The sequence below is a fragment of the Taeniopygia guttata genome, chromosome 1A (genome assembly GCF_048771995.1).
Source record: "Taeniopygia guttata chromosome 1A, bTaeGut7.mat, whole genome shotgun sequence".
Lineage (NCBI taxonomy): Eukaryota > Metazoa > Chordata > Aves > Passeriformes > Estrildidae > Taeniopygia > Taeniopygia guttata.
This window is the reverse complement of record NC_133025.1, coordinates 50,543,888-50,558,675: the sequence shown is the minus strand read 5'-3', so window position 1 is coordinate 50,558,675 and position 14,788 is coordinate 50,543,888. Positions and strand designations below refer to the sequence as shown.

The window sequence follows — 14,788 nt, the reverse complement described above, 5'->3', positions numbered from 1 at the left end:
CTATTAGTTAATTTCAATAACTGAGGCTTGTTACAAATCATCCCAGCAATTCCACATTGTGCAGGTGACATTCAACCTCCAAATCAAAACAAGACCCATTAACCCTCCTTGAATCATCTAAATACTACCTCAAAATTTATTTGCCACCATTGCTACAAGGCCACCACCTCTCCATGGAAGGCACACAGGAAGATTACTGAGAGCAGACTTCTAGTGATGTAATGCCTTTGTCCTGGAGCAGAAGCCCTGTTTGATGAACTGCAAGAGCAGGTTTCTCAACACCCAATTCTCAAGCAGTGAGAGGAGTACCTGACAGGTGAGGAAATGAGGCTGTGGGAGGACTCAAGAAGCACCACCACCCTGCTTCAAGAGAGCTGCTGCTGCTCAAACCAACAAGAAGAACATGAAGCACATGCCCACGACTATCCACAGTTGCAGAACTGGTAGCAGTGCCATTTTAGCCTCAGATTACAAGCAAGAAAAAGATTTGGCTTGGCTGATACAATTGGCGGGGGGGGGGAGGGGGTGGAAGGGGGGGGTGTGTGAAGGAACAACTAGATGAGTAATTAGGTTTTCATTATGCTTGTTTTCTGAATTTTCAACTACATTAGCTGGTATGTAAAGAGTATCCATACAAGACATTTCTTTCTGAAAAATTTCTTCTAAAAGAACACGAAACATTCTCTAAGGAGCAAGAGGACAACAGTATGCCAGTGCATCTTATTCCAGAAAAACAAAGACAGACATGAACAACACAGGCTTCTGACACAGGTAGCTAGGATCCCCTGCAAATCTTTTGCCATAATCCTAACAGTAGTTTACAGGATAAGTGTCAGTGAGCTTGTAAAGGCTGCTGTGTGTGGAAATACACATTATCTCTTAGGGATCTTTCATGTCTCAAAAAGGATTAAAAGTAGAAAGGAAAAGATTTTAAAATTAATATATACCAAGCTATGAGAAAAACGTTCAGAGCTGTAGCCTTGTGAAACATTGGTCCCTCTTCTCTGATGAGAGGCTGTAAATCAAAGTAAAAGGGGAAGAAAGCAGTCTACAAATACTTTAATGATTGTTAGAGAAGTAAGGAAGGTCTTAGCAAGTAAAAAAAGGGGAAAGAGAAAAAAAGGAGCAAGTAACCACCTATTTAATATTGTGTAAAGGTATTTGGAAAAATAAGAGACACAGGGAAAAATAAAAAAAAATCTACCTGTTTCTGCACCAGTAACAAAGCTTTAATTACATACAAGAATTATTGTGACTACTCAGTTATGTGCATAAATTCAACCCAAATATACTGCTGGCACATAAGATTCAAATAAGACAAATACTTAAAAAATAATTTACAGAAAGTTCTAGCCTATTTAGGAAAGATCTGAGTGGGCAAACAGGGAATGGGCACAGCACAGTTTCAAACAGTTGTTATCTGTTTCTAGCTGATTGTGTCTCAGAGGCATATGATTTCAAATGCTTATGGATTAACATTCTAGCAGATAAAGCTCAAGACAGGGTACGAGCTGGTGTGTCTGCTACACGCCACTGAAATCATATTAGATAGCACACAGGATGAGTGGCTAGATGAGCACCTCTTCATAGCAGAGGGAAAATCCCATCCAATCATCTGGAATTTCTAATGCAAGAACACTTGCAGGAGGCATAGGGGGGCTGGTGTCAAAAAACACCCTCAGATTGCTAAATTAGAGAAAACAATTTCTTAGTTCAAGAAGTGTTACACTGAAAATGAGTAAGTCCATATTAGATTCCATCTTGACAGAAAAGAGCAATCAATTGTAAAAATATAAATTAGTGGCAGCTTAGTTAAAATTATTGTGACAATTGCATCTGGATATGTGTAAGGAGAATAGAGGCCAAACCAATGCACCTACATACATACCCAGCACTTGAGTGGGACCAGAGGTACAGTAGCATATTTTTCCTAGACAGACAGATTGCTTACTGGGCTTCCCTGTCACATCCCCGCACTTGAACACTTGTATATATTCTAGCAAGTGAAAAAAAAAAAAAAAAAAAAGAAAAAGAAAAGCTGAAAGAAGAAAATAGAAAGGAAATTAGAAAGGGGAAAAAATAAAATTTACAAGGGAATCCTAGTGACAGGAGGTAAAATCCATAGTAGGAGCTGGAAGATGATAATGTGTTTTTAAAGCTTCTCAAGAAGCTTTAAAACCCCAACAACTGCATTGATCTGCTACTATGGGGAAAAGGTAGAAACATTTCCAATGTAAAGAAAGAGCCAAAGCATTCAATACGTATTTCTGTTCTATATTTGGAGAAAAGTCAGCTGTTGCAGTCTGTGATAACAAAATGCCTTCCATTCCAGCAGTAACTAAGGAAGATGTTCCAACAGCTACCCAACAAACAGCTCTGTGGCTCTCTTATCTAGCTCGAGCTTGCAAACAAAAGGGATGCAACCAGATAACAAGTGGGTTTTAACTGTTCTACAGCTGTGAACATATTTAAATGTGGACACGCTGCAGTCTGCTTTGAACTGCATCACCTGCACTTGCAGCTCTAAAAAGCCCTAACTACGAGCACTAACATTAAACCTGCCATAAGGCCAAAAGTACAACTGTGACGCAATGGCAACACGAAATGTAGGTGTTTCTTGCAGCCCATTATTATTAAAGCCTTGGTACTGCTTGCTGCATTTGGCCAGCCTCCATCATATCAGAAGACTGCATCAGGAAAGCAGCACTACCACTGAAGTCATGAGATTGCAGCAGGTTGAAGAGGGAAATTTCACTTCAAACTGAAGGAAAGCAGCTCCTCACAGCCAAAAGCCACACTGAGTGTCCACATTTTATGCAGAAGCTGGATTCAGACCAGCGATGAAGACTCAATCATTGTCCTACTATGGCAAACATTTCAAGAACCATCTACAAAAGGTCTGACCAGAGACTGGAACAGCAACATGCTCTATGGCACCCAGAGTGAAGTTTCTCATTCAGTGGCTGCTTTCCATGGCTTATCTGCCTCCAGCAGAAGATCCCAGGAAGAGAACAGGGGACTCAGACCTCTGCTAGTTGTGGGTTTGGGCATGCATTGTGCCTTAGGGGGTTTTATTTGGTTTGATTGATTGATTTTTATTTGGGGTTTGTTTTGGTTTTTTGAAAGAAGATTAGAGATGGGGCTGGAAGCTATCTGGGGAGAGGCACAGAAGGCAGCCTTGGGCACACATGCCGTTCCTAAGGAGATAAGAGGATCTTCTTTGAGGCTGGTTTGCTCCTTTGGGTGCCACTGGAGACTGCCCTGGCGGCAGAGTACTGCTCATTTGTGAGACTGCCTCTGCTCAGGATCCTGGATTATCTCTGATTATCAGAGTTTCTGAGCCACAAGGTAGATTTCCTTTCAGCATCTGAAAGGACTACAGGAAGCCACACTCTGCATCATCCTGTTTATGAAAGGAAGCAAGAATACAAAGTGCATACAATAAATCATCCAGAAAAATACCACAATTCCTCTCAGATGTTTTGCCAAGCAAATAAGCCAAACATTGGCTTATTACAAGAAAAAAACCCCAACATTTTGTTATACAGCAACCCATTTCATTACTGGAAAACTCGATTCCCTGTTTTCTCTTCTGCATGTATGGTGGTACAGCAACAGGCTTTGGAAAAGAGGCTCCTTATTTAAAAGCAGCCTATCAGGGGCTAGTTTATCTTCCAGAAAAAACAGAAAGCCTGAAACAATAAAACACCCTGACATGCAAACAAACCCAACAATTTTTAAGGACTGTCCTGCTACTGACTTATCACAGTAATTAAATTTAAGTCCTTAAATAAACTTCAGGAGATCTCAATTCATAGGCTTATCATTCAAGTACATAAGGGGAAAAAAAAAGAAATGGATACCAAGAAAAGCTCTTTGGAGTTTGTTTGGGATCTTCCTCTCCTCACAACTATGCTCAAGAGAACTATTCTGGAAGGCACTACCAATTCTTCAAGAGTAAAAAAGATTAGTAACTAGGAAAGGTACTTCACTGAAAACATGTTCCCAAAATACACTTTTAAATTAAAACCAAGAACACCCACGTGAACAAAACTAAATTTTGAAGCCAGAGAATTCAAAGTTAAACACTGAAGAGCATGCAAGCATTTAGATATAAGGAATTCTCACAGCTCCAGTCTGGGCATTCATCTGTAGAAACAGAATGACTATGCAGCCATTCCCAGGATCTAGAAAACATGAGTTGGGCAGCCAAGTGGGAATTTCCATGAATTATACCTGTCAGCCTTACTATGGTGGATCAGGAGTGAAGTCTGCAATCCTCCAATACCTTCTGAGGAGAATCTAGCAAGCTGAACATCTACAGAAGAAAAAGCTTCTCTACTGCTGTGTTGCCACCCTAGGCTTGATTTTCAGGCTGTATCTTCTGCATTCTGTCACATCTGGATCTAGTCTGTCATATAGCAAATGTATTTAGGTACTTGTAAAAGGGAAACAGAGTAAGCTCCAACTCTGGTATTTAAACATATATTTTTTTAAAAATTTGATTAACTAATAACTGACTTCATACCTTCATAAAGGGAAGAAAGTTGATCTCCCTTCAGTTTTTCTATGAAGCAGCAGAAAGCTATTACACAGCATCAAATTCCAACAAAAATCTATTTTTAGTGTCAAATCAAGAGTACAATATCCACTTGAAATGATAAAGGGCAGAAAGATTCTCTGTGCCCTAGACTTGTCAGTGCTAAACAGAGTATTTCTTTGGCTGTGGATTTTGAAGAGGCAGTCATAAAAAAAAAAAATATTCAACTCAGCTCCTACATCAACAACTCATCTCTTCAGAGTCCACAAAGGAAGCTATACCAAAGGACGAACTGATGGCATCCAATTCAAGGTGTGAGACTTCAGGTAGCAAGAAGGAAACTGCTTCCAAAACCTCATCAATTGAGCTGTAGCATCATTACACCATTTTTTTTGTCTCTGTGTTTACCATGTCAAGTGGCTGCACTGCATCAGCAATTCATTCATGCACTGCATCAGCAATACATCAGCACAGCAACATCCCAGAAATTAAGAAAGGATATGAAGATGAAAGTATTGCAACAGTAGGGAAGTGCGACAGGGCATAGCTCTCTTGCCTGGACCACAGGGGCATTTATCAATATGCTGAAACTTTGGTTTAAGTCTGTTGATGATAAACAGAGTAATATCTGAGTAATATGGAGAGTAATACCATCCTGCAGAAAGGGACTCCTCCTGGCTTGTTTGTGCAAAGGAAGGTTAACAATGTTAGTGAGTTATTCAGGAAGTAATGGATACCTTCTTGCCCTGAGCAAATTCCTTTTCAATAACAGTAGTATTTTCCTAGGCAATATGACTATATCAAGGTATAATGGCTACTATATTTATCTACAGAGGCCCTGTACTGCTGGGATCTAATTTACTATGGCTTAGAAAGCAGTTTACAAATCCTGGGATAGTAAAATTGGTAGAGAGAGGAATAAAATTCTATCCTTTATTGCTTGGGTTGAAAGCTGGTTTTTAATGTCCCTTTTTAAGGGTATAAAATGCATTCTCTTAAACTTAGAGGGACTCAAAGACTAATAAACCCTTAAAGTAAACTGTAAATACACCTATGAGAAGGAAGAAATCAGCTAGCAAATACAACATTCTGCCCATTTTTTTATCCTTACTGTCACAGATGCCTTATTTCTACTCTTTTCAAATAACATTCTTTCATTTGACCTTCTGAGAAGAAGAGTAAGCCATGACTTTACCTAGCAGCCTTATGTACCTAATGAAGACAAAATAGCTGAATGCCTGAAATACAGCTTCAGCGTGGGAAATGGTACAAGGATATAATCAGCAAAGAAGAAAGGAATGACTGCAGCTAATGAAGAGGTAACACCAATAAACACTGAATGACATCTCCTGAAAAACAACAAAACCAAATTGCTCAAAGACTTTGGTGGAACACAGCATCAACCTGTGATAAGTGTGGGTGGGTGGAAAGAGACCAAACACACGTGTCAGGGACTGCAGATACTTCCATTACATAACAGGAGTAAGAAAACCCAGGCAAAATTGCCATTATCAGAACTAAAAGCAAAATATTTCAACAAGGGTATTGGCAGTCGTCAAGCCACATAAAGGAAAAGCAGACTGTTCAAATGTAAAAGGCATTAATAAAGCATAAGAAAAGAGGTATAAATAGATATAAAACAGAGAAAGGTTTTGAGATGACAGAAACACTACCAGAAAATTTTAGTTATAGAATATAATATCCCCAACTTCAATTCACAATGATCAGCAAAGGTCAGTTGTCAGAAATGCAATTCTATTTCTGATCTCATTCTGAGCAAAGCACTCTTTAACCATACCTGTGCCATCACCATCTAGCTGGATTACTCTCATGGCTGCAGCAGTTTCCTCCATCTCACTGGTCCCTTGGGGAATTATGGGATAAAACAATTTAGAAAAGTGTGTATGTGTAAAGACAAACTGCACTACTGGTCTCCCATTTTATAAAAAAGAGAGAATCTATTCTTCAAAGTCTTTTTAGTGTATATAGTTAATATGGGACTTCCAAGAGGCATACAGATAGATACATACCTATGATTTAGCACATCTCACACGCAGCGAGTACTGAAAACACCTGCACTTTGTCACATGGGATGTCCCAACAAACTGGCATTTGTGTCAATGACTGTACTTTAATCAGGAGGATTTTGGCTCTTGTAGGAACAGACTAGCTATAGATCTGATATTCAGCATCACTGCAGTCTGTGGGGTCACACACTGTGATCTTCAAACACCTTCAGCTCAGCTCACGTTAAGGCTCATCCACCTTCCCTTCTTTTTCTCACAGGCAGCCATGACAAAAAAACAAACCAAAAAAACACACACACCCAAACAAACAGTACTGTGAATTCCATTCTGATTAAATCCTGGCAAAATTAGACTCTTCCATTAGATATTAATTGCAACCTCCTTATTCTTCCAGTCCCTTTCTAATACAGACTGAATGAGTAGCAACTCGCACTTGGTTTAGATGAAATGAATGGTTTGAAGTAACTATGGCTAATCAACACATGTATTTATTGTGTCCTAAGTCCTATGCAATATAGTCGCATTTTACCTGAATCCAAATTTAAGCTCTGAAGTGTAACCACACCATCTGATAAGTATTGTAACTGCTAAAGAAGCTACTCATTTGGATATCAAAGCAACAATATATTAGATTGTTCCCTGTTCCCAAATTTCCAGAAAGCAACGGTGAACAAAACTATCTTTTTTCATTCTTATGCGACCTGAAGAATGCAGTTTCCCTTTCAAATAAAGGCCTTTCTATGGTTATCTAATGGTAACGTCACTACAAACTGGATTAGAGACGCCCAGAAACCTCGAAATTTGTACACAGATAGTCAGCTGTATCCAAAGTCTAAGTCTGAAGGAAATCAAATGCTCCAAATTGTGCTTAATGTAGTTAACTTTGCCCTTTAGGTAGGATAAACCAGTAAGAACACACTGAACAGTGATTAGATTAATTCATGAGTGAAATTCAGATGGCTGGCTCTATCTGTCTATTTCAAATTATTTCAGAGACAATCATTTTTCCCATACTCTGCTCTGCAGCAGCAGCTGCTCAAGAAAAACAGCAGTTCTCTGTCTGGGGTGAAGCTGACAGCAACTGGGGACAACACTGCTGTCAGAATTCAGCTCCCAGTGCTGAAATGCCATTCTACTGGAAATACCAAGGAGCCTAAATCTGGCTACATATACCACAGGATGTAAAATATCTCCATCTCAGCTTTCAAGAGAAAGCTTGAGTCTCATGACATTTACTCCTTTGGCCCCTGTCAGTCTTCCTCCAGACCCTGCAAAGGATCAGAGCTAGCTGCCATAAATGGTTGGAAAACAAGATGTTGTTCTCCAAGCACTTGGAAATGAGCAGCACTGTTTTAGCTTAGAGAGACCATGGCAAGAAGCCAGGGTGACAGGTGCCCTAGAGATAAAGATGAGGATCAAACTGTTGCCCGTGTTAGCCACTGCTGTCCTCCTGACCTGTAAGAAAGGATAGCCCATGCTCTCCAGGTGTAGCAGGAACAATGGACCAGGAAACACAGAGATACGTTTCCTGGTAGTACCTGAAGTGTCTCCTCAACAAAATCCAGCTGCAAAGGAAATTCAGTGGGTCTCATTAGATGCAATCCTATTACTAAACCTTTATAGGGTCTGGCAGCAAGCCAGCATGGTGCTGCTGTGACATCAGAGTGCAGCTTGTTGAAATCCACAGGCATCAAGAGTTAAAAACACAGATTCCTCCTAAAATGCCATAAGCTATAAACATCTTGTGTGGGCAGCAGCGGCAACTAAATCCACTGAACAATTGGCTGGCCTTTGGAAACAGAGGTGGGAAGAGACAGGTCATGGGAGACTGCCTGCCCTCACCCCCAGGTAAATAGCAGCACAGCATCTGCTGAGGTTTTACGTTAAAATCTATGAGACGGTTCTCATCATTTTATCAACAGCCGCTGGAGACAGCAGCCTCTGACCTTTATCAGGAAAAGCACCCTTGTCCTCTAATCACAGACTTCCTGGAAAATGCAATCTAGCTGGCAATTAATACAGAGTGGAATGGGGAAAAAAAGCCTCCTAACATCAAATCATCCCTGCAAGATTTTTTAAATATGTCCCCACAAAAATGCAGAATGCAAGCAGATTCTCACAACCTATTTCACTCCCCACAAGCATTATTTAACAGTTTCTACTAAAAAGATTTTTCTCACCTCTCCCTCCACCAAAAAACCTGCCCCCTCCCACCCCGAGTCTTGCTTTGCAGATGTTGCCTGCAGCAGCATAGCATCTTGCTGTGAAAGCTTCAACACAGGGGTGCAGAGCGTGACCTGGGCAGAATTACACGTGCCATTTCCACTGGGAAATCTAAGAGACTTATTAAGCCAGGACAGTGCCGATTAATCTACTAATGGAATGAATCAAAAGTGTCTTCCTGGCCCCTTCCCCTTCACATCCCAAAACCTCGGGGGAGCTGAAACCATCTGGCAAATACCTGCTCTGAGCAACATTATGCTACTGCTGGAAATACCTCTCCCTTAATACTAAGAAGAATGAAACCATCTTCCATCCACCAGGTATTCTCTCAGGAGCATCTGCGTAGCTCGCTGAGGTAGGCTGCTTGCACACAGCATCCTTTCCCCAGCCAATGCAGAGCTGCTCACTCACCATGCAGGAGAAGTCAGCAGAACAGAAAGCGATCCCGTTCATTTACTCAGGGTCCCACTGAAGTGGCCGGCACAGTCACGGCGCAGAAGCAATTGCTGTACTTGGCATAAAGCACACAGGTGCAGATCCCAGCCACAGGAGGCAGAAGCACACTCTCTGCTCAGCCTGGGGAAATGCTCCTCCTGAATCCTCTCAGTCCTTTCTTCATGCAGGTAGGGTAGCAAGGATGGGTTTATGTTAATTAAAGAAAAATAATAATAATAATCTCTCTTCTAAATATGTTCATAATGGAAATCTGACCAGAGACCTTGAAGGGAAATAAAAACATCAGACCAGTCCAAGGTTCATACATAGCAGATATTCCTGTGAGACAGAACGAAGGAGTGACTCAGAGATGCTGAGTACCCTGCACCATTTTAGTAGTAAGCAAGCTCAGGAAGAAATAGAGCTGAGGCAGCTGTCACAAAGAAAGGATCTTGGGCACTTTCAAGATCACACAAGTGCAGAGGAACCTCCTTACAATTTAGACATATACCAAAATAACGCCCAAAAAACAGAGAAAGAGCAGTCATATGGCTGTAGAATAATGTCAGTGGTAACAACTGGCTTTTGATTGTCTTAACACAAATACAGGGTAGGGCAGACAAGAGGTCCTCCATGCTCAGAGACAGCACAGAGCATGTTCAGACAAATATCCATCAGGATTGCCTAACTTGTTATTACAGACTCCTAGAAACTGGAACTCTGATCCCCTAAATTACCCTTCCACTACTTCACTACACTGAATCAGAAAATGTTGGTTTACTCTGCAATATCCAATTTAAGCCTTTCTTGATCTCAATTAAGCCGTCTTCAATGGACATAATAAATAATCAATCCCCATCCTCCATATTTTCTACTCTGTCCTTTTTGAAAGAAGGAACAAGCTTGGTATTTTCCTACTATGTCAGGCTCCCTGAGCCTCCTTTTCTTGTTCTTCCCTGGACACATTCTAGATTTCACCAGTGTACTTCCTGAAGTGCCTAAAAGTAGGCACAGTGCTCCGCTTGCTGCACTAAGCTGCAAAGAATCTCTGTCTCCTGCAGTTTACTTGACACACCTGGAAATGCATTCCAGGTTTTCAAGATTAAGAAAACCAGCACTGCATACTCAGCTTGTTATCTCCTATTACCCCAGATATTTCCTTGGATATTAGTAATTACCCAGTTAGTGTCCATTTTATATTGCATATACAGTTTCTTTTGTTAATACAGCTTGGTTTCGTTTAATTTCACATTGTTGGATTTCAGGGCATTTCTGAAATTTACTAAAACCTTTCCAACTTCTAATCCCACCTTTCAAAGCCTGCCAGCCCCTGCACATACATATGTTCAGTCACTGTTTTATTACCCTCAATTTTGATGAGCAGTGGAGAACAGCAGAACAGCCAAGCCAGACCACGTTTAAGACTCCAGATCAGAAACAAACACAGAGAAAAGCATGATATAATTGGTCCACATACTGTTTTCCAATGAGGCATTCAGCCCCTTCTTAATTTCACCTTTCATTTGCCTAGTTTATGTAAAGGTCATGTGGGTCTATGTCCAAAGCCAGTAGCTTTCTCTGTCTGCCAGGCCTGCTGCCATGTCAAATGAAAACTAAATTGATCTGACATGATTAGCCCTTAAAAATTAGCAATGTATGTCTGCTGTTGGCTTAATTTCTTTAGCAAAGGATCTGATCTTTTTCAGCATCTTTCCACATTCTGTAACTGCACTGACCAATTGAATTTCTTGGGATCTCCAGTGGCCTTTAAAAAAAGTCAAGATGCAAGAATAATATTTATTCACATACATGCTCTTCATTCATGTGAAAGCTGTGAGATTTCCTGATGTGCAGAATGCACACTGGAGAAAACCCACCGCTGCAGGACAGGCTCTGTGTGCCGGGAGGAGGAGACCATCTTTCACAGTGCCCTCTGAGCAGCAGCAGTGCTGGGCAGCACCCCTCCCTCTGGAAGAAACCAGCTCGGGCCAGGAGCCTGCTCAAGCCAGGAAAGCCTAGAGAGTGCCTGCTTAGGCTCCCCTCTAAAAGCAAATATATTTTGAGCACTCCTCCTCCAACACCCCTCCTGGATGTTGCCTCTGCTTACAGATCAAAGACTTTTGTGGAAACCTTTTCCGCCGTGATTCTTCAACGAACCAAACGCCGGCACAGGTCGCACGAAGGGGCTGCCCTCTCCCCATCCCTCTCAACACAGCTTCGCTCGCCCAGAAGAGCCGTTCCAGAAACACCTGTGAGGAACCGGCACCCAGTCCCTTGCGGGCCGCCGGAGGCCGAGCCCCGTGTGTGGGGGCAGCCCGAGGCGGCGGGCCCGGGACGCGGGCGGGGCGGGCGGGGCGCGCTGGCCGTGCGCCGGCTGCCCTCTCCCGGCAGCCCAGCGCCAGCGCCGCCCGGCCCCGGGGCACCCGCTGGCACGGCACGGCACGGCACACAGCCGAGGCTCCCAACAGCACGGGCTGTCCGTCAGCAAGGCGCTGCAGCACCTTTGGGTACAGCTGCACAGGTATTATTCAAGGGGTTTAAAAAAATTATATAAATACACACACATGTATATCTATATAGCTATAGATAGACATAGAAATATTTATCTATATACGTAGATATCGATAGATATATAGGTATTATCTATCTATATATATATTGGTATCTATAGATAGATATCTATATATCTATCTCTTTATACAGATATATATGTATATGCTGAGGACCCCAAGTCACCCTCACCCAAGAGCTTTAAAACCACCGCAGTTTTAAGTCAGTGATGTACAGAAGAACTTTTCCCCCCCATAAAGTAAAACACCTAAAGTAAGGACTAGTTGCCACAGGATGCTGTGAATGCCAAAGGTTTAGACAGGCTCCAAAACCATTTAGAGAAATTCAATACAGAAAAAAAAAAAAATCTATCACAGGTGACTTTAAAAAAGAATAAAAATCTATAGCCAGGAAATCCCAAAGCCACAGGATTGCTTCAAGAGCATAGCAGAGGGGAAGTATCACTGAATCTTGGCGCTGCTCCCTCTGTTTTAAGTACTTGCTATTAGACACTGTCAAAGCCAGAACACTGGAAGGCAGAGGCTTTCTGTCTGACCTGGAATAGCTACTTTCATGCCCTCAATAGGATATCATAGCTATCAACAGACCATTTTCTCTGCACCATTTGGTTTTAGTCGTACAACTGATCCAGACTACTTGTAACACACATGCCACACTCTGGTGCAATCATTCAGAAGGGAAAATCTAAACAAGATGCTGTCCCTCTTGACAAAGGAACTGAGGGCCTTGCAATCTCCAACTTAAGACATGGAATAACACTCATATGGTCACCACAGGAGAAAAAGTGGTCTCCTGGTACTCTCCCAAAGATGACTCAAATCTCCTCTCTTTAACCCTTAGGCAGAGATGAGAAACTGCTTGAATCAGAGGACTCAAACATGAAAGGAATTTATATTACATCATCCAAGCCCATTTCCTGCCAACGCCTTACAACCCCAGAGCTTTGGCCAGACTATTCATCAGCAAGGTATTTGTTACTTCCCTTGAGAAGCTGTTTATAGGTCTTAAGGAGTTTACATCGAGGAAGTCTTCCCATGTATCTGAATTAGGTACACTCCTTAACTATTTCTCTTACAATTTTTTTCCACGTGGTTACTTACTATCTTTTGTTATTGATTATAAGAAAGGCATGCACTGGCATGGAGTTCACTGGATATGTTTCTGGAAGGTATTCAGGGCTCTGGAAGGAAAAGATTCTGTGCCTTATATTCAGAGATTAGAAAGGCAGCAGACATGACGGAAGAAGGGAATAAATACACAGACAGAGTAATCTATTTGCAAGACTCGTGTCAACTGCAAGACATCGTGCTTCCTGTATTATTTAAGGGGTTTGATGCTAGGAAATCTGCTAAACAAAGGAAATGAAAGATTTGGGGGAATGTGGATATAAGCACAGAAACTTGGTTCAGAGTGAAATTTCAGAAAGGTTTATAACAAGCTAGGCTATTTGGTGGTTTGTGTCTTAAAACTTTTTTTAATCCCACTTATTGTATCTTTCCTGCAGTATCTTAGGGATATAGTCTGGGCTTGAGAAAACAAGGAACCACTTCTTCATGCTTCAAATGATCTAGCAAGTGCCTGCCTGACCAAGACAGTTCTGGATTCAGGGGAGATGCACCACCAGATTAGTCTCAGTGGATCTTACTTTTCCAACTCATCCTTAATTGTTTAAACTTCAATCTGTAACCAACTCCTCCTTCAGTTTTTAGCTAAACATTCTGTTCGCTATCTTCCTTCTCACATACCACAGTTTACATTGTTTTAACCTATCTTCACTCTCTCAACACGTTTTTACCTTCTGAATGTACTGTGAGTTTTAAGTAGTGTGGGATGCAACCTGGTAAAGGACTTCTCAAGTTCCTTCCCTCCTGTAAGTGTTAAATGGCTTGCCATAAGCACATCTGAACTGGCCCAAATTCTTCATAGCTTCATGAAGCAGTAACATCCCAGCAGATCTCCCACTACACACTCCTGAACCCCTTTTTGTGCAGCGCCCCACAGATGCTTCTCACCTCCTGAACACATTGGACATTTTTGTCCAGACTACATTCTCTGAAATTAAGCCCATTCTTTTCTATGGGATACTGCAAGTAAGTCAGTAATAGAATATCCCTTCAGTCCTGTCTAGTACAGTGTGGAAACATTTCATTGCTTGCCTGAAGAGAGGCTGTAGGCGCCAGGATGCAGCAGGTTTGGCAAATTTATCCTAATCCACTTAATTTTAAACAAAAGGAAAGTGCTTAGAGCAGTTTTCCCTCATTAGCTTGGTCCCATCCCAGATTTTGGATTGATTACTTTCAAGCCAAGAGGGACTCCTTAAAAATACCAAGTCTGGTCTTCTCCATTTTATGTGGAGGAGCTCGGAAGCTTCCTGATCTTTGTCCTGGTTATTTACTCACAGAGTAAGGTGTTAAGACTTTATTTGAGCCTCTCTAGAACCTCTCTCTGCCCCCGAGTTTAATAATTTGTATTAAATGCACTTTTCAAATTAAGAGTGTAAGGTAACAAACAACCCAAAGCCACACAAACCATGCTCTTTTCTAGCTCCTGAAAACTTTACCCTTCCACTGCTACCACCTCACAGGTTACAGAGCCACACAACATACACACTGGATGGTTTATTTTCATGGTCAGGAGGAAAACAAAAACTAAAACTTTTCAGGAAGACCACTTAGATTTGAACTTTGAGACAGGGAGTCTTAGTTACAATACTGACCAAGTAAGGCACTAGAGAGACTGTGGTTGGTGCTATCACGGCACAAGTGAAAACAAACAAGTGACCAAACCATTTTCCTCCAGGATGACATTTTTACTTCATGGCAAGAGCATCTCAAGTCTGTTAGTACTAAATCAAGAGATTTTTTTGCAGAGTGGATATCCTAATCAATGCTGGACACTAAGCTGCTAATCAAGCTGTGGCAATATGCCCAAATTCACACTTCATCTACATAATGGAGAAGAGGAAGATAGGTGAAGGAGTCTCAGACCACAG

General features: G+C 41.6%; 1 protein-coding gene across 6 annotated transcripts in view; it reads right to left on the bottom strand.

The window, feature by feature from the left end:
- Positions 1 to 14,788, bottom strand: part of RBFOX2 (RNA binding fox-1 homolog 2) — a 171,150-nt gene that overhangs the window by 116,293 nt on the left and 40,069 nt on the right. The window contains exon 1 of one of the 6 annotated variants that reach the window (XM_072923440.1): positions 9,202 to 9,258. The exons of the other annotated variants lie outside the window; for them this stretch is intronic. Within the exon in view, the coding sequence (XP_072779541.1) occupies positions 9,202 to 9,243 (42 nt within the window). The 5' untranslated portion in view covers positions 9,244 to 9,258. Of the gene's footprint in view, positions 1 to 9,201; positions 9,259 to 14,788 lie in introns of those variants that run through there. 6 annotated transcript variants of the gene reach the window in all.